General features: G+C 37.4%; 1 protein-coding gene across 4 annotated transcripts in view; it reads left to right on the forward strand.

The window, feature by feature from the left end:
• Window positions 1-369: 369 nt before the first annotated feature.
• Window positions 370-20,342, forward strand: part of TTK (TTK protein kinase) — a 41,306-nt gene continuing 21,333 nt past the window's right edge. For 3 of the 4 annotated variants that reach the window (XM_068551659.1, XM_068551662.1, XM_068551661.1), the window contains exons 1-11: window positions 370-454; window positions 1,585-1,725; window positions 4,082-4,304; window positions 4,669-4,775; window positions 6,957-7,100; window positions 7,778-7,889; window positions 8,053-8,125; window positions 8,216-8,310; window positions 10,132-10,219; window positions 11,301-11,421; window positions 15,304-15,452. In XM_068551659.1, coding sequence (XP_068407760.1) covers window positions 1,587-1,725; window positions 4,082-4,304; window positions 4,669-4,775; window positions 6,957-7,100; window positions 7,778-7,889; window positions 8,053-8,125; window positions 8,216-8,310; window positions 10,132-10,219; window positions 11,301-11,421; window positions 15,304-15,452 — 1,251 coding nt within the window. In that variant the 5' untranslated portion in view covers window positions 370-454; window positions 1,585-1,586. Of the gene's footprint in view, window positions 455-481; window positions 610-1,584; window positions 1,726-4,081; window positions 4,305-4,668; window positions 4,776-6,956; window positions 7,101-7,777; window positions 7,890-8,052; window positions 8,126-8,215; window positions 8,311-10,131; window positions 10,220-11,300; window positions 11,422-15,303; window positions 15,453-20,342 lie in introns of those variants that run through there. The other variant, XM_068551660.1, reaches the window with a different exon arrangement.

The raw sequence follows: 20,342 nt of genomic DNA on the forward strand, positions 1-20,342 counted from the left end.
TCTGCACTCCTATTTTCCTTTCACCGGGTCACTCTGCCCGGGAGTGGCTACCTCTCGGGCAAAACTATGGCCTTGTTAAACGGGAAGGTGCAGGAAAGCCAGGCTGCCGGCGCCCCGGGGACACCCGCCCACTGCCAGCACTTCTCTGACTCCCAGCGCCGAGTAGGCAGAGTCAGACCGGAAGACCCCGCGGGGCTGGGCTCGTGGGCCGCAGGGGAAGGGGCGGTGCCTGGGCACACGAACCAATCACGGCAGACGCGTCCACGTGGCTAGTACTGGCCAATAGGCGGCCGCGGCGGCCGCGGCGGGGAAATTCAAACGTGTTTGCGGAGAGGGGCTGGGGTTCCATCTTTTGTTCTCAACTCAGCTTTGCGGCGGAGAGTCCTACCTTGCCGGCGCACGGAGGGACGGCGGCGGCCGGTGTGTGGGCTCTTTAGCCGCGCCGCGCGGGCCGGTGAGCAGTGGGGGCGAAGCGGGGAGGGCTCGCAGCCTGGCAGAAGACGTAGGGTGCGGCTCAACGGGCTGGAGGGGGAGGGGCGGGCTCTGTGCCCCTCCAATCCTCCCGGTAGTGCCGGAGATTTTTTTTGTTGAGGACCCGGGAGACGAGAGGTAGGTGTGGACTTGGCTGGAGAGAGGGCCTGGCAGGGCATCTGGGGAGACTCCCTCTCTTGTCTGGTGTTTTAGAACTGGGAGAGGAGATGGTGGCCTTGATTCTGACAGTTACCTTTGGAACCTGGCTTCAAGGGGTGATACCTAGCTGCTCGCTTTATCCCCCTTTTTCATTGTTACGCTCGAGGTCTGGGGCGCCATTGATATCAGTGACCCTTGGTTACTGGATTGATGGGTTTGAGAATCACAAAGATGAGATTGACAGGAAGAAAGACTGCGGACACTTTGTGGACTAAACATCAACACCGTGCAGATGAGCAAGTGCTCAGTACTGTACTAATACAGTAGATTCTTGGTATTAGAATGATTAAGGTAGCACATCATGTTTCTGCCAGATATGCACAAGAACAAGCTGCTGATATCCCATTTATCAGTAAAGGGCAGTGATGTTGTATGTATCATGCTTTGAAAGCACTTGCAATGTGCAGGTTTACTGACATAAAGCAGATGAATAAAGGAATGGTTATTCTCACGACCAAAAGGATTTTTTTTTATGCCTATATGTCACTACCAGAATCCAAGCAAACGTACCATCACATTTTTTAAAACGACTGAATTTGCAGATGGCCCAGAGAAAATAATTCTGGAGAAAGAGTGAAAGGAAGGCAGAGAAGAAAAATGGAAAGTTGGAAAGGGGGCAGCTTCTTCTGTGTTGTGCAATGGCTTCATTGACGTTCTGGTGGAAAGGAGAGGTGGACTTACCTGTTGGAATCCTTGCTGGGCAGATTACAGAGACATGCTGTTGTTTTTGTGCACATAGCTTCACAAATACCACCCTGATAATATCTGTGTTGAGATATTCATATAATTAATGCTTTAGCCTCCTGGGTTCTGAAAGGCTAGTTGCAACATTTTTTTCTTTAATGCTAGTAAAAATAAGAATTCTGAATAGTTCGATTTTTTTTTTTTCCTTAGAAATGGAGGCTGAGGATTTAAGTGGCAGAGAGTTGACAATTGATTCCATAATGAACAAAGTGAGAGATATTAAAAATAAATTTAAAAACGAAGATCTTACTGATGAGCTAAGCTTGAATAAAGTCTCTGCTGATACTACAGGTGAGTTCCCTTGTTTTGAATACCTCTGAGGTAAAGGAAGGAAATGTTAACCACTGGGTGTTCACATGGTGTACTTTTCTCAGTAATTGATGCTTACCAATTAGAGCACAAACATTTTATGTTTTAACCCTTGTGTGTGGAAATATTCCCACAATTTTCCGCTTTCTTAAAAAAGGACACTTAACATCATTTATTACAGTGTGCTCAGAGGTAATTTTCGTAACTCTTCCATTATTGGCAGCTGTCATTTCCGCTGATATGCCTGCCATCAATAGGTATGCCATTTTTTTTCCATTCCTTTTTTTGCTGCAAACTGAGAAAACCTCACCAATCTCAATAAAATGATGTACAGATTTAAGGTTAAACATTCAGTGTTTGATTTGAAGAATCTTCCTCTTACTCTCCTGGCCTTTCTTTCCTACTCTCCCTTGCTCACTGTTCCAGCCACAGCAGCTCCCTTGCTATATGCCTCCTGTGTGCTGGACCAGCTCCTATCCCAGTGCCTTTGTTCTTGCTCTCTGCCTGGAACACCGCTCCCCAGCTATCTGCCCACTCTTACCTCCTTCAAGTCTTTGTTCAAATGTCATCTCATCGAGGCCTTCCCTAACCCACCTATTTAAAATAGCAACCTGTGGGGTTGGGTGTGTGTCCCCTATTTCCTTTCCCTGTATTATTTTTCTCTATAGCACTAGTCACCTTATATCTCATTTACTCATGTGTTTATTGTCTCTCTCCTCCACTAGAAAGTGAGCTCTCTGAGGGTGTGGCTTTTATCTGTTGTGTTGTGTCTGCAGAACTAAGAATGGTGCCTAGCAAGTAGTAGGGACTTAAATATTTATTGAATGATGAATGAGTGAAAGTGCCCAAAGTTTAATGCCCTAGTTTTATGAAAAGTATTAGCTCAGAAGCCGAATCTTTACTATATTTTAGATTGTTGAGTTTTTTTGAAAAGTGACCTTTGGATAAGTTTGTTGTATCTGTACTAACCATTAAATGGATGAGGGATTGAAAGCAAATGGAAGAACCTATAACTAGTCATGATGGCAGGTCATAGTCACTTGAAACAACTTAGAAACTGATCATTTTGGTGTTAAGCAAATTCTTAATATGGTGGTATTCTATCACCACATTTGTGTATTTAAACAGTGGTAACAAAGCTTGTACGCCAAGGTAGATAAGTCCTTATTTAATATCTTTAGCTTGCTCAAAACTGTGAATACTTAACATATATTGATAATTGGGATGTAAGACATAATACTGAGGAAGATTAAAACCGTGGTTTCTAGATGAGAAGAATTTAGTATCTACTATGCTACATTGTAATATATGTTTGACATCGAATGAATACTAACACAATAAGACAGGATGCTTTAACGTTTTAATAGAGGGAGAATGGGGTATGAGAAATACATCTGCAAAGACCATTTTTTAGACACCTTGAAGGCTAACTTGTTAGGAAGGCGATGGGAGGTAAAACTGAAAATGAAGTTAAGGTCAGACCAGATTAAATTTAAGGGTAAAAACAAAGTTATGAATCTGTTTTTTTTTTTTTTTTTTTTTTTAGTAAAAAGCAGAAACAGTAATTTTGTTTGTAAAAGCAAATATTTAACCCTTGTTGAAGGTAACTGAAACTAATAGAAAGAATGATAATTTCTCTGAGAAATCTAAACTTAATAATGTTTAATAATGACTAAAATATACTGAACAGGACAACTAGTAACACTAAAGAAGGTTAAAAATAAATTAACAACATGAAAATTTTGGAGAAATGTGGGTAAATTGGAGGGAGAAGAAAATGACCATACCAGTTGCTTATCTTTTGTAAACTGGTTTTGTTTGATCGGTTTAAAACTAAGTTTGAGGAATATGGATATAATGTTGGATCAATAAGGTTGTAAAGGTTATGTTAGGACTAAGGCAGTAAGTTTCTAAATTTTTAATGAATAAGCCTGAAGAATTTTCCAAGAAAGTTGGTACTGGTGGTGGTGAGAGAGGCTTAGGTTTTCTTTGCATCGTTAGGATGCTAAGATAGAATTATGCTGCTGCAGCATACAACATTCTTAGACTGCATATGGTTTTCTAAAGCTCCTCATAAACATTTATTTCCAAGTTTTTTTTTTCCTTCAAAATATATAGATTTTTGTAGTACAATATACCATCATAAAAATATATATATACAGTAAATAAGTTTGCTTATATTTGCATGAGTTGTTAAAGTTTTAAAAAAGTATTTTAGGGAGTTTGTGTATGTTCATACTGAGAGTATCCGTGATTAACTGTAATTTGAAAGAAAAGTGCAATTTGGCATTTGTTTTATGTCTTTCCTCTGTTGTGGTATATTTTGTCCCCTATTCAGATAACTCGGGAACTGTTAACCAAATTATGATGATGGCAAACAACCCAGAGGACTGGTTGAATTTGTTGCTCAAACTAGAGAAAAACAGTGTCCCTTTAAATGATGCCCTTTTAAATAAATTGATTGGTCGTTACAATCAAGCAATTGAAGCACTTCCTCCAGATAAATATGGCCAAAATGAGAGTTTTGCTAGAATTCAAGTGAGATTTGCTGAATTAAAAGCGTAAGTGTTACCATTTTAACTGCATTTAGCTAACTACATTACATAACACATAACTACATCACCAAAAGGTAAAATGAAAACATGTTGTCAGAATTACTTGTAAGAAATTTAATATTTTTTGACGAAATCCTTTTGTTTATAATTAACAAGTGAGTAATGTAAACCTTCTTTACTATGTACATATTTCCACAAAGGTACATACTCTAGACTCTGCCTAAAAAGATTTTAAAAATTAACTTATTTAATTTTACATACAGAAAAAAGAACAATATCCTGTGTCTTTTGGAAAATAGAATGAGGAGTTATCAAACTTAGGCAAATATTTCCTTTTTCTTAAAACTTGACTCTGAAATCTTTATTTCAGTATTCAAGAGCCAGATGACGCACGTGACTACTTTCAGATGGCCAGAGCAAACTGCAAGAAATTTGCTTTTGTGCATATATCTTTTGCACAGTTTGAACTATCACAAGGTAATCTGAAAATGTCGAGTCCGAATTTTAAGTAGAAGATAACTTCCTACTGTAACTTACATTCGAATATTAAATCATGTGTATGAAATAGAAGTATGAGGCAAAACGTCAGATGAGAATATGGGGGAAGAATGCTACCTAAGTGTAAATGTGGAGAATATTTGTCATACGGGCCCTTCCACTTGTGAGGAGTAACCCAGGAAAATAAGCATGAACATCACGTGTGTGCTATTAGATTCAGGAAACATCTAAAGGAAAGTGGCTTCTTTACTGAATATTTCTGGGATGAGGATATAAGATGTTTAAACCAGAGCTTAGATAAGTTTTTCACGTGCGATGGTGTCATAGCACCAAAATATGTATCAGAATATAATTGTAGCATTAATTAGTAGTTCAATTAAAAAAAAGTAAACTGCTGTAGAAGCTTTTATTTCTTGCTCACTTGGTTCTACCTAGTCTGGACATTTTAGATAGAACGAGGGCAGTCTCTTCCTCAGACATTTTTGGCCCGGCCATTAACCTTTACTCTTCATTTTCTGGGGCATTTGGATCTATCCTGTTGGCCCTCTGGCCACGTTTTCCTGTTTTTCCATTTGCCTTGTTGCTGCTCCAACCCTGATCCCATTTCCCACCAGTAATACACATATTATCACCATTTTTTTTTTTTTTTGGCTCAGCCAGAATCCTCGTAGTCATGTCCAAAGCAGGGCTAACTCCTTGGAGAGTATTCACCAGGACCGAGGTTGGAGAAAAGCACTGTATAAACTCAGATCCTGAACTTCTCCTTATTCAGATGATTTCTGAGTCCTAGTTATCTGAATCATCTTCTCTGATCTATCCTGTGCACTATCAGGTGACTTAAAAAAAAAATCATTCCTTTCCTGCCTAGGAGAATTGACTCGTTGCTTGTTAGAGTTTGGCCAGGCCTTTAAGATCATCTATCTCTCCTTCATTCTACTTTTTTAAGTTTTTGAGGTGTTATGGCCTATCAACAGCAACTATAAACTTATATCTCTAGAATCCAAATTTTGAAAATCTCATATTATCTGTAAATAAGCAATAAACCTCATTGGTACCACTGGGATGTAGTAGTAACCTCAAGGTCCAAATTGTGATTATTTTGAACAAGGTTGATGAATAGGCTTTCAGGGAAAATGCAGAATCCCCGAAGTCCTATGTGCTTTTGGTGTGTATGTGTATTTTTGTAGGGGTGGAGGACATTCCACAGTTTTTATCAGATTCTCAAAGGAGTCTATGACCTTAGTAAGCTCCCTAATTACTAGTTCATGTCTAAGCCTTTCTTTCTTTCTTTTGCTATCCTGAAATGCTCAATACATGAAATATCAGTACTCTGAATAAATGTAGTCTTAGTCTCTATCAAATATGTTTATGTTCTTAAAATTTGTAAACTGTAAGAAGCTAGAGGCTGACTCTTAACCAGTTTTATACCCAAGTGCCAAGTGCATAGTATAGCCCAGTGGCTCCCATAAATGCTAACACATTTCATAACATACATGATGTATACATTTAATATTTATAAATGAAATTCTAAACTAAATGTATTGGGTAAGTTTGCAGTTGAAAGAAAATTTGTTTGGTAACTTATCTGTAGTCAAAAGGTGATTTTGGTAGTTTCTCAGTTATTTTGCATTTGGGGGGCGGTGTAGCTAAGTCTGGTAGCTAAAGATTAATCTTTATTGTTACATTTTTTCACATGAATCCTTTCGATGGGAATTCCCTTTAGCAAAAGATGTCAACCTTAATGACTAAATGTTATTATAGATGATAATTATTATGCTGTGTTGTAACAGATTGATGCTCTTGAGACTCTTGCAACAGCTAAGGCTTAGTTTTCCCTTTTACTAAATTCTCTCAAGTTTCTAACTGTTTGAGTTGACCTCTGCTGCCCCCATTTTGTAACTGCATTGCTAACATTTCTTTTACTTGTGAAAATGGACCGTGGCAATAAACCAATACATAATTACATCAGTTAACATCTTGTACAAGTAAACTGTTTGACATGACTTGTTATCAGAAGTGAGAACTTGCTTACTTCCTTATGAATAACGTGCGCATTTTTTTGCCTAAGACTTTTAAATTTTTTTCCTAGGTCGTGATGAATACGCCTCTGGGGAGTGAAGGTTGCTGCATTTAAATGACAATTATTTTTTACTTTGTTAGGTAATTTCAAAAAAAGCAAGCAACTTCTTCATAAAGCTGTGGAATGCGGAGCAGTACCAGGAGAAATGCTGGAAATTGCCATTCGGAATTTAAACCTTCAAAAAAAGCAGCTGCTTTCAGAGGAAGAAAAGAAGAGTTTATCAGGTAAATATGTTAGTGTGTGCTAATACTTTTCTGCGGTGTTTTGTCCTGCAAAAAAGGATTCAGGATAATATTTTATAGAAAAATATCATTTATTTAGAATGATCAAAATCTAAGATGAAGTTTTAGATGTAAAGGAGGTAAGACTTTTAGAAGTAACAAAGTCATTACTTTCTTGTCGGAATTTTTTTTTCCCTAATCAAACTCTAATTGGTAACACGTTAAAAACAGCTTGATCTAAAACAATAAGGTCCCACTGTATAGTACAGGGAACTGTTTTCAATATCCTGTAATAAACAATAATGGAAAAGAATATGAAAAAGAATACATATATATATAAATTACTTTGCTGTACACCAGAAACTGTTACAGCATTGTAAATCAGCTATACTTCAGTTAAAAACAAACAAACAGAAAAACTTGATCTAGGCAAGAGAATGACTTTTTGCTATTAGAAATAAGGAATGTGTCTTTACTCTGAGTAAACGGTTATAGAATTATGGAATAGTTTTGAAGTATAGTTAGAGAATTATCTTCATAACATCTTCGTGTCTGCATATCTTATTTGGGGACAAATATTTACTATGAATTGACTTTTAAAACATTCTTATTTATGAGATTACTTTTTTGTGCATTTCTTATGTCTTTATAAATTTAATTACAATTTCAAATGTTTACAGCATCTACAGTATCAAATGTGCAAGAACCATTCCCCAGTACACTTGGACATTTACCAAATAGGAACATCAGTTGTGATTCCAGAGCACAGACTAAAGCCAGGTTTTTGTATGGGTAAGGAAACTGAATCCATTTTTTAAATGCTCGTCCTACATTTATATTATTTATACATCTGCGTATATATTTTCATGTTACAGTAACAACGTTTAACAGTTGATGAAAATGCATGTGTCAATATTATTCTTTTAAAAATCGGGAGTATTTTCTTTCTGTTTAGAGAGAACATACCCCCTCAAGATGCAGAGATAGGCCATCGAAATCCATTGAAACAAACAAACAAAGCTAAGCGAGTAGGTTATTTTTAACTCTGATTAAAGTGGGAGTGGTGAGGTATGTACTCATTTCCTAGTTAGTTACTTAATCTTTCAAAACATTTTTAGTCATGCCCATTCGGAAGAGTCCCAGTTAACCTTCTAAGTAGCCCGGATTACCATGAGAAGACAGATGCTTCAGTTGCACCCCCTTTTACTAAAAGGTATGTTTGAGTTTTAATTTTTTAATTTGGTTTCAAAACTTGAAGATTGATGGCAGAATTATCTTAAAGTCTTTTACTATGTAAAAGTAATTATGATTACATTTTTACTTAGTATGAGGAATGAGTGGGAGATATGACTTTATTTTGCTTTTGCACTCATTACAAATATTCACTAAAGGAACTATTAAAAAATTAGGAAACACAGAGGAAAAAATATTAAGTCAACACGAAGATTAAAAGACTATGCAAACAGCCCTGGGGTAAAAACTCTTGATGTTTGAACATTTCTCCCTTATGGTAGCCTCTCTGGTAAGACTCTCTTCAGTGGGTACGGAAGTCTCCATAGGGGTGAAGGGAGGTCTGGGAACAATTTCTTCTGCAGCTCGTTCAAGGAAAGGGGCAGCTATCAGTGGGAGAGGTGATTAATTCACTCACTTGTTTCTTTTTTTTTACATGTGCACCTCACTTTACAGTCAGCATGGCCCTTAGTCTTTTTTTGTTTGTTTTTTAAAAATACTTATTTATTTATTTTGGCTGTGCTGGGTCTTCATTGCGGCATGCAGGCTTCTCTAGTTGCAGCACATGAGCTCAGTAGTTGTGGCGTGCAGGCTTAGTTACAGTATGTGGGATCTTAGTTCCCTGACCAGGGATTGAACCCCTGCATTGCGAGGGAGTCTTAACCGCTGGCCCACCAGGGATGTCCCCACTCATTTGCTTCTGAGCCTAAGGCTTCAAGAAGTGGGGCAGGGTAGGTAGAGATGAAGTATTGTTCACCACATCCAACGTGGTCTCCTTCCTTCAACTTGAAAACTGAGAATCTCGTATTGCAGCTTAGCTAAGGGACCTCATTTTTCTGCTCTATTTTTAACTATAACCACTATTCATTACATTATTTCTAATGGAAAAGGCTCCTTGGATTCTAGAAAATCATTTTGCAAGTAAACTTTAGAAATATAACCGTTTGTTTTTAGCTGGTGTCTTCTATACTTAAATCCTTATTACACTTAGGGCTTGACTGAACATTGATATTAAAGAGCATTTTGGATGTCAAGGTTAAGCTCCAAAATCTTATGCGATAACTATTTTCTTGTCATCTCCATTTCAAGTGCTAGCTTAGGAAAAAAAGGAGACTTTCTCCCACTCAAAAAAAATAAGAGCAGAAACAAACCAGCCATTTTCTTGGTGCTTGTTTTGATAGATTGTGAGCTAGGCACTCTCCCATAGGAGAGCCTACACCCTAGTTCCTATCCTTAAGCTATTTGCAACCTGAAGTGTAGTTTGATCTACATACTGCTGTTCCCTTACTCTTTCCCACATTCATACCTTGACTCCAGCTGTTACTTATTACATAACAGGGTAGGCAATCACCTGCTTACTACTCATCTCTCTCACTTTTATCACTGCCCAGCACTTTAGTCATGTTTATACTGGAATCTTGTTATTTTTAAAAATATCTTTCCAGGGGACTTCCCTGATGGCGCAGTGGTTAAGAATCCTCCTGCCAATGCAGGGGACACGGGTTCGAGCCCTGGTCCGGGAAGATCCCACATGCCGCGGAGCAAGTAAGCCCGTGTGCCACAACTACTGAGCCCGTGTGCCACAACTACTGAAGCCTGCACACGGGCCACGAAGACCCAACACAGCCAAAAATAAATACATACATACATACATACATTTATTTAAAAAAATCTTTCCAAGTGATTTTTCCAATTAAAAGGTGTACATATTGTTAAAAAGCCAACTTTAAAATTGAAAAAATAATACGTTGAAATGATTGATTTCAGGTTAAACATTACAGTTGTTTTGTTTCATGGGTAACAGACAGATCTCTGGATCAGAATGCCGAGATACAGTCGTTTCTGGATCTAAATCAAGTGGAAATGATTCCAGTGACTTGAGACATTTAACGGTATGTCCATTTTTAAATCTTTCCATGAAGCAAGGGTTCCTGACCTAGGGTCCATGGAGCTTTTTCCGGGAAAGGAGTCCATGACTTATGTATCTCCAGCAGTGTTCCTGAAGCCCCAAGAGATGTCGGACCACTGATGGGCAGTGGCACATAAGTCCTAAACTGTTTCTCCTCAGTTGAGGTGGTAGGGCAATGATCAGCGATCTCCTGGGGTAACTCTGAAGTAGCAATTATTATATAGTGTTTTATCAGGTTAGTTGGCCTGGATTTGGGAATAGCGGGGCGAGCCATGCCCCCCAGCTTTTGTTTCTTGGTATGTTTAAGCATATGATCTGGCAGGGCATCTTAGACAAAAATGAGGGAGTGGCTTTGTGATGGGGCAGAGGTGAGGGCTTAGATAATCCTGGCATCCTGATATGGCAGATGTGTGAACCTCAAAGACAGGAAACAGCTTTAATCCCTGGTGCACTGATTTTTAGGGGTTATACTATTCTTACTGTAGTTGAGTTAAACCCCTGGCATCACAATGTAGGTCTTTTTGATTTTCGATTCCTTGTAATTCGTCTCTCTCTTTCATGGTCTTTGCTTTTAAATAATGAGTTTAACTAGTTTACACCTATCTTAGAGAATAGTGCACAGTTGTGTCAAAAGTTTATTTTCTGGATTTAGAATAATACTCTCTTAGACTTATACAAATCTTAATTTTGACCAGTGCTGTTATTTTTGGTGATAAAATATGATCACAGTAACAAAATAATGAAGTGTGTTTTATGTTAGATTCAAATTTTCTAACCTCTCTCTTTAAGTGACTGTATTTTATCATTTGATTAATGTGTCTATTGAAAGTAAGTTGGCCAATTTTATGGTTATGGCCATTCCCATTGCTCTAGTCAGTAATTCAAGAAGTTATCTTTGCTGGCAGTTTGTGAGTCCACATGTAAGTATAACAGATAATTTTCCTAGCAGTCTTTTCATATAGTGAGACTTTAGTATATTGAACACTAAGACAGATTAGTACTACTTCTGTTGATGAGACTTTATTTTATATAAAATCAAATCAAATCTTATTCTTTTTATGTAGTCTGTTAAAAATATTCGTTCCAAGGAACCTCTGATGTCAGATGAGAAGAGTTCTGAACTTGTTACTGATTCAGTAACCCTGAAGAATAAAAGTGAATCAAGTCTTCTAACAAAATTAGAAGGTAAGAGTGACAAAACAGACTGCTTCTTTAATTAAGAGAATCACTTTGTACTTGTGGAAGTTGACCAGCCACCTAACAGTTGCCATGTAAGTCTATGACTCTGTCCCTTTATCTTGTATTTCAGTTAAATTTTATAGATTATATGAAAACTACTAAATTCTGTAGCAAAGAAAGTTTATTTGCCTAAAAGGTGCATTAAAGGAAGATTGCAGGGAAAATACAGTGGCACTGAGTTATTTTTCTCAGTTGGCTTGACAGATGCTTTCTGGAAAGGACACAGAAGCTGTATTTATATGATAATTCTCCCTTTCCTCCTTTGTCATACATTTGCTTTTCCAATATATGAGTACTATGGTGAATGTTCTAAGGATATATACATGAATGAGACAGGGTCCCAAGGAGATTGCCAACCAGTGTGGGAGATCTACTGATAAATATAATGCTGGGTAGAATATAGAGTACCATGAGAACCACATCAATAAAATGCTATGAGGATTCAGTGGAAGGAGAAATCTGAGGAACTAATTTGGTTTAGGGGAAACAAGGAAATAGCTTGTGGAGGAGAAGAAACGTGAAGAATTGTTAGCATTTAAATAGGAAGAAATAGCAGTGATAGAGTATTTCAGATGGAGGGAATAACGTAAGAAAAAGAATAAAATATTCTAGGAACAAAGATGGTCAATTACGCTGAAAACTGTAACACAGGTAGCATAGAAGTGGGAGATAAGACTAGTTAGACTTAGAATGTCAGGCTTCAATTTTTTATTTTTTTAGATGTCAGAGTACCATCAAAGATTTTTGAATGGGATCATGAATTGGATATCATTGTCCAAACAAAGGTTGCCAGATTGGGTGTAATTTTTTCTTTTAATTGGACTGAAGAGGAACGCTGGGACTTTTCTGGTTTTAGCCCGGAAAGTCCCATGTCACAGGAAAGCCCTCAGTCCCTGCAAACTGGGATGCCATGATTTTGATTGGGAACATCAGCGTTTTTTCCAGGATCCCCCCTCGGCTGCCCAAATCCTCAGTTGCTCAAGTCCCTTATATAAAATGATGTAGTATAGTCAGCCCTGTGGAACCTGCGGATACGGAGGGCCAACTGTAGATTCCTCTTCCTAATAATTGGGGGAAACTCATATTTTATATTTTCATGGCACCTATTACAAACTGGTATGATTGAAAACTCCTCTTTACCAAAACTTCTTGTTTATAGTACTGATCTGGCACCCAATTTAATGCTCTCATTTCTTTCACACACGTTTCCATCGAGCGCATTCAGGGTGGGATTGTCGGGTCACAGGCTGTTGTATGTATTCAGCTCGTCGATAGTGCGGAACGGTTTTCCAAAGTGTTGTGTTTGACCAGCACTTACGTTGCTCTTGCTCCGTATTCTTCCCAGTAGTTCTTATTGTTGGTCTTTAAGGTTGAACATTCTGATTCTGCTAAGTGATATCTCACTGTGGTTTTCATTCGCATTTCCCTGATGTCTAACGATGCTGAAGGCCTTTGTGTGTTTATTCGCCATAGGGCTATCCTCTCGTGAAGTACCTGTTCAAGCCTCACCAGTTTTTCCATTGGGTTTCCTTTCTTTCTCGCATGGATTTTAGGAGACATTAATATGGTCTAGATACAGCTCCTTTGTTGGGTATATATTTTACAAGTAACTTCTCCTATTATGTGGTGAAGACTTGATGAAATTCTTAATTAGCATGCATTTTAATTTATCAGTCTTTTCCTTTGTGGTGAGTGTTTTCTGTGCCTTTAAACAAATCTTTTCCTCCTCCAAGATCCTAAAGATTTCCATATATTTAACTTAATTTATTTTTTAATAAATTTATTTATTTATTTTTGGCTGTGTTGGGTCTTCATTGCTGCGGGCAGGCTTTCTCTAGTTGCGGCGAGCGGGGGCTACTCTCCGTTGCGGTGCGCGGGCTTCTCATTGCGGTGGCTTCTCTTGTCGCAGAGCACAGGCTCTAGGTGCACGGGCTTCAGTAGCTGTGGCACGTGGGTTCAGTAGTTGTGGCTTGTGGGCTCTAGAGCACAGGCTCAGTAGTTGTGGCGCACGGGCTTAGTTGCTCTGTGGCATGTGGGATCTTCCTGGACCAGGGCTCAAATCTGTGTGCCCTGCGTTGGCAGGCGGATTCCTAACCACCGAGCCACCAGGGAAGAAGCCCTTTCCATATATTGCAGAAGACATCATTTTACGTTTCACATTTAGAGTTAGATTCTACTTGAATTTAATATTTGTGTAGAGTTAAGATCAAGTGTCAGGATTCATTTTTTTCTCCCCATGTGGATATCCAGTAGATCCAGCAGCATTTATTGAAAAGACCCTTTTTCCCCTCAGTGATTTGTTTTAAATTAGATGAGTCTGTGTTTGATGTCTGGTTTTGGGTTCTTCTCTGTTCCATAGTCCTTTGTGTCTTTGTGCTAATACTGACGTAATTACTGCAGTAAGCCTTCATATCTGTCAGTGTAAGTCTTCCACCTTTGTTATTTGTCAAAGCTATTTTAGTTATTCTAAGCCTTTTGGATTTCCATATAAATATTAGAATCTGTCAGAGTTCCTTTTTTTTTTTTTTTTAAATGGGATTTTGATTGAGATCTAGTGGGACAAGTTGACATCTTAACAGATAAATTTTCTACTCCACTAACCTGGCATAGCCCATCATTCATTTAAGTAATCTTTAAAACATTATTGAAGAAATACTTTTCTGTGTAGAGGTTTTGCTTGTCTTCTGCTAGAGATGTACTTAGAGATCTGATATTTTTTTTTGATATGATAATGAATGGGATCTTTTTTGAAAAAAATACTTATCCTCTACTTCTTTGTTGCTGGTATATAAAAATACAACTGATATTTAGCTATTGATCATATTTACAGCGACATTGCTAAAGTCACTGAATAATTCTAATATTTTCCTGTAAATTCTTTCATGTTGTTTGAAAATAATATAACATTTTTTGCCTTCCAGTCCTTTAACTTTCATTTCTTTTCTTTGCTGTATTGCACTTATAACCTCTAGCATAATGGTGAATAGAAGGAATGATAGGTGGCGTTTTTGTTCACTCCTTATTTTAGAGAGCCACTTTCATTATCTTACCCTCGCGTGATAATTGCCTTAGAGTCTTACAGCTATTCTTTATCAAATATCAAAACAGAGGGAGTTTTGCTTTATACCTAGACTAAAAGTTTTTTTGTGACTGGGTATTGAATTTTATGAAATGCCTTTTCTGCATTTTTGGAGTTGACCACAGACTTTTCTCCTCTATTATTATGGCAAATTGAATTAACTTTCAAGTGTTGAAGCAACTTTGCATTTAGGAATAAACACAACTTGGTCATAATTTATTATATCTTTTGTATATCAGTTGCAAATATTTTGTTTAGAATTTTTGCATCTGTTATGATAGGGACAGAATATTGACATTCACAAAATAGTCAATATTATTGTTGAGGCTCTTTTGCTCAGACGCTTAGGAAAGTAAATTACAGGCTAGTTTAAGGTAAAATTTTTGTTAAAAAGCTAGAGGTCTATGAAAAGTGGTGAACTAGCTTCTCTTTATTAGTAAGACTTACATGTTTTTAAATTTTTACTTATTTATTTCCTTGTTTTCTGGTAAAGACCAGAAGCATTTAAATTCAGAATGGTCTTTGGTAAAGCTCTAGGTAACAACCTAGGAAGATGACTGTTGCAGCTTTGAAAAACTGACTTGCTAAAAGCAAATTGTCAGCAGCTGGCTTAAAGTTTTTAGTTTCTTTGTTTTTTTAAGAGCAAAATGCTAATACAGTTTTGTAACACGTTCTATCATTTAGGTTTATTTTGTTATTATCAAATATTCTTGCCTTTTAATGACAACAACAACAAATAACAATTGCAGAAACTAAAGAACATCACGAACCAAAGGTTCCAGAAAGTAACCAGAAACAATGGCCATCTAAGAGAAAGTCAGAATGTGTAAACCAGAATCCTGCTGCATCTTCAAATCAGTGGCAGATTTCAGAGATAATCTCAAAAGCTGATACAGAGGTAACTTTCCTTTTCAAGTGTAGCATTGCTATTGTTCATAATGCGATGATCATGTTAAATGTTTTCTCCTTTTATTAAATTCTTGTGTACCATATTTACTGGAGCAGCTTGCTCAAGTGTGTGGTTTCTTGTGTTTTTTTGCTTTTAATTCACAAAACAATGATCAGTAATAAAGGTTTAGTTTAGTAAGAGTATATGTCAAGCTGAATTCTTTTCTGTTTTCAATAGTATTTTTGGATGCTGGTAGACTGGTGCAGGGGTCAGCAAACTACAGCCTAGGAGCCAGATCTAGTTCCCAGCCTGTCTGTAAACAACATTTTCTTGAAACTCAGCGGTACCCGTTTGTTTACATAGTGTCTATGCTTGCTTTTGAACTGTAACAGCAGAGCTGAGTAACTGCAACAGAGACCACCTGGCCTGCAAAGCTGAAAATGTTTACTATCTTACCTTTTCCAGAAAACAATATGCAGATCGCTGAACCGGTGCAATGCTGTACCAAGCATTTGACAATTTCCTATTGTTGTCCTCATGGATAAAATAGAAAAATATAGACTAGATAATGTGAATTCATAACAGGTTGAATGATCACTCCCAGTGGCTGGGCTCCATTTCAGAAGCAAGGATCTGGTAGAGAGCCATACCTGTACGTAGTTCACGGCCATACTCTTGTCATTATTACTTTTCAGTTGTATTCTAACTCAGCAGTTCTCAAATATTTTGGTCTTGGTGACTTCTTTTATACTCTTAATTATCGAGGTTCCGAAAGAGCTTTGGGGGAATTCCCTGGCAGTCCAGTGGTTAGGACTCCGTACTTTCACTGCCGCAGGCCCAGGTTCAATCCCCGGTCGGGGAACTAAGATCCCACAAGCTGCGCGACGTGGCCGAAAAGGGGGGAAAAAAAGAGCTTTGGTTTACGTAGGCTATGTTTATCTGTCTTTGCTATATTAGAAAGTAAAACCAATACATTTAAAAAATATTTACTAATTTTTAAAAAATAACAAGAATAAACTTTTTACATGTGAATGTAGATACATTTAAAAATAAGTATTTTGTTTTACTGAGGTATAATTGATATACAGCATTATATTAGTTTTAGGTGTACAACATAATGATTCGATATTTGTATATTTGTATATACAGTTGACCCTTGTACAACATGGGTTTGAACTGTGTGGGTCCACTTATGCATGGATTTTTTTCAATAAATATGTACCATAGTACTACATGATCTTTGGTTGGTTGATTCCGAGAATGTGGGACTGTGGGTACATAGCGCCAACTGTAAATTTATATGTGGATTTTTGACTTCATGGGAGGTTGGTGCCCCTAATCTCCCAGTTGTTCAAGGATCAACTCTATTGCAAAATGATCAGCACAGTAAGTCTAGTTAATATCCATTACCATACATAGCTACAAATTTTTTTTCTTGTGATGAGAATTTTTAAGATCAACTCACTTAGCAACTTTCAAATATGCAATTCAATATTATTAACTATTGTCACCACATTGTTCATTACATCCCCATGACTTATTTATCTTGTAACTGGAAGTTTGTACCTTTTGATCCTCTTCCCCCAGCCCCGCTCCCACCCACCCACCCCCGCGCCCAGCAAGCACCAAACTATCTGTGAGCTTGGTGTTTTGTTGTTGTTGTTGTTGTTTTCCCCTCCAGATTTTACATATAAGTGATACTATGCAGTATTGGTCTTTCTCTAGCTATTTCACTTAGTATAATGCCCTCAGGGTCCATCGGTGTTGTCACAAATGGCAAGATTTCATACCTTTTTATGGCTGAATAATATTCCATTGTATATAGGTACCGTATTTTCTTTATCTATTCGGCCATCAACGGATATTTAGGTTGTTTCCATTTCTTGGCTATTGTAAATAATGCTGCTATGAACATGAGGGTACAGATATCTTTTCAAGTTAGTGTTTTCCTTTTCTTTGGATAAATACCCAGAAGTAGAATTGCTAGGTCATATGGTAGTTCTATTTACATTTTCACGAACACTGCACAAGACTTCTATTTTCTCCACATCCTTGTCAACACTTCTTATTTCTTCTCTTTTTGATAATAGGCACTCCGACAGGTGTGAGGTGATATCTCATTGTGATTTTGATTTGCATTTCCCTGATGAGTAGTGATGTTGAGCATCTTTTCATATACCTGTTGACTATTTATTTGTATGTCTTCTATGGAAAAATATCTAATCAGCGCCACTGTTCATTTATAAGTTGGTTATTTGATTTTTGGTATTGAGTTGTAATGAGTTCCCTGTGGTTTTGTTTTTTTTTTTTTGTCTGTGTTGGGTCTTTGTTGCTGTGCACAGGCTTTCTCTAGTTGTGGCGAGCGGGGGCTACTCTTTGTTGCTGTGCGTGGGCTTCTCATTGCGGTGGCTTCTCTTGTCGCGGAGCACGGGCTCTAGGCGTGTGGGCCTCAGTAGTTGTGGCACACAGGCTCTAGAGTGCAGGCTCAGTAGTTGTGGCGCACGGGCTTAGTTGTTCCATGGCATGTGGGATCTTCCTGGGCCAGGGGTCGAACCCATGTGCCGTGCATTGGCAGGCGTATTCTTAACCACTGTGCTACCAGGGAAGCCCCTCCTTGTGTATTTTGGATATTAACCTCTTATTGGATATGTGGTTTGCAAATAATTTTTCCCATTCCATGGACTGTCTTTTCATTCTTGTTGATGGTTTCCTTTGCTGTGCGGAAGCTTTTTAGTTTCATGTAGTCCTACTTGTTTATTTTTGCTTTTGTCTTTACTTTAGGTGTCAGATCCAAAAATTCATTGCCAAGACCTGTGTTAAGTAGCTTACTACCTATGTTTTCTTCTAGAATTTTTATATTTTAAGGTCTTATATTCAGGTCTTTAATTCATTTTGAGTTAATTTTTGTGTATGGTATGAGAAAGTAGTCCAGTTTCATTCTTTTGCATGTGGCTGGTCCAGTTTTCCCAACACCATTGATCTGTGTGTCTGTTTTTATGACAGTGTCATACTGTCTTGAATACTATAGCTTTGTGATACGGTTTGAAATCAGAGAGCGTGATGCCTCCAGCTTTGTTCTTCTTTCTCAAGGTTGCTTTGTCTATTCATGATCTTTTGTGGTTCCATATGAATTTTAGGGTTGTTCTATTTCTGTGAGAAATGCCATTGGAATTTTGATAGGGATTGCATTGAATCTGTAGATTGCTTTGGGTAGTTATGGTCATTTTAACAATATTCTTCCAATCCATGAACACAGAATATCTTTCCATTTATTTGTGTCTTCAGTTTCTTTCATTGGTGTCTTATAGTTTTGAGTGTACAAGTGTTTCACTTACTTGGTTAAATTTGTTCCTAGATATTTTATTGTTTTTAATGGGATTGTTTCTAACAGGTTTTTTTGGTGGAGTCTTTAGGGCTTTCTGTATATAATATCATGTCTGCAAATAGTAGCAGTTTTACCTCTTCCTTTTCAATTTGGATACCTTTTATTTCTGTTTCTTGTCTAATTGCTGTGGCTAGGACTTCCAATACCATGTTAAGTAACAGTGTGAAGAGTGGGCATCCTTGTCTTGTTCCTGATTTTAGAGGAAAGCTTTCATCTTTTCACCGTTGAGTATGATGTCTGCTGTGGGCTTGTCATACATGGATTTTTTTATGTTGAGCTATGTTCCCTCTGAAAAATAAGTATTTTTCAAAACAAAATAATTACAGTGAAGAGAGTGATATTGTTTTACAATTTTTACAATTTCTGTAATGGTTGGCTTAACAGAAGACTGGATTTCTTGTATCCACGTTTGCATTCAATCTATTTCACTATCACATGCCTTCTAGCCTTGGGAAAACTCTAGTTTATATTCATGAAAGAATGAAAGTGAAAAAGGCAAATAATGTCTTAGTATGATTATGAAAATAGTTGTAACCTCTCAGACTCCAAGAAAAGATCTTGGGAACCCCTCTCTTTCTGCTATTTCTAGATCACTCTTTGAGAACTGTTGATCTAAGTAATGGAGTAGGTAACAAATGTTAGATGAGAAGAATCCTGACAGGTTGAACCATGGACAAACAGTATCTCCTCTTTTTTTCTTTTTAAAACTTGTAAACCAATAGAATGGTAAAGGGACTTAAAACTATTTATCTGTCATTAGGGAAATGCAAATCAAAACCACAATGAGACACCATTTCACACGCACCAAGATGGCTATAATTAAAAAGAGACAGTAGTAAGTGTTGGTGAAGATGTGGATAAATGAACCCTCATACACTGCTGGTGAGAATGTAGGATGGTGCAGTCACTTGAAAATGGTATGGCATAGCAGTATAACTTACCTCCACTGCTTCTTCTTGGGTCAAGGCAGAAGAGGACCATTCTGAGACCTAAATAAATGGTGATCACCTTGCCAGAGTTATTATGAGGTGCTAGTTGAGAAAATTTACACTTAAGAAAAAAATCTAAATGTGCCTTGTTAAGAGAGATTTCCTACTAGTAATTTTCTGCCTTTTACTCCTGGTTGCACGTGAGGTCTCGTTTTCCTCTGCCTGCTAGTTGCCCTCCAAGTTTGTGTCTATATACTGCTTCATCAACCACCAACTTGCATTGTTTCGCTATTCATAAAAATTGCTTTGTACGCTTAGTTATTTTATGTTTATTCATGCATTTTTTTATGATTGTATCAATTATAGTGCTCATTATAACATATTTAATTACTAAGAATTTGGGGGGGAAAATATTAAAAAGTAAAGCACCTATCATAATTACTAATTGTGCTTAATTTGAAATTAGAGTGTCCTGAATTAAAAAAAAAAAAATGGTATGGTAGTTCCTCAAAAGATTAAGCATACAGTTACCATATGATCCAGCAATTCTACTCCTAGGTATATACTCAAGGGAATTGAAAATAT

This window comes from Eschrichtius robustus, chromosome 9 (genome assembly GCF_028021215.1).
Source record: "Eschrichtius robustus isolate mEscRob2 chromosome 9, mEscRob2.pri, whole genome shotgun sequence".
NCBI classification, from domain to species: domain Eukaryota; kingdom Metazoa; phylum Chordata; class Mammalia; order Artiodactyla; family Eschrichtiidae; genus Eschrichtius; species Eschrichtius robustus.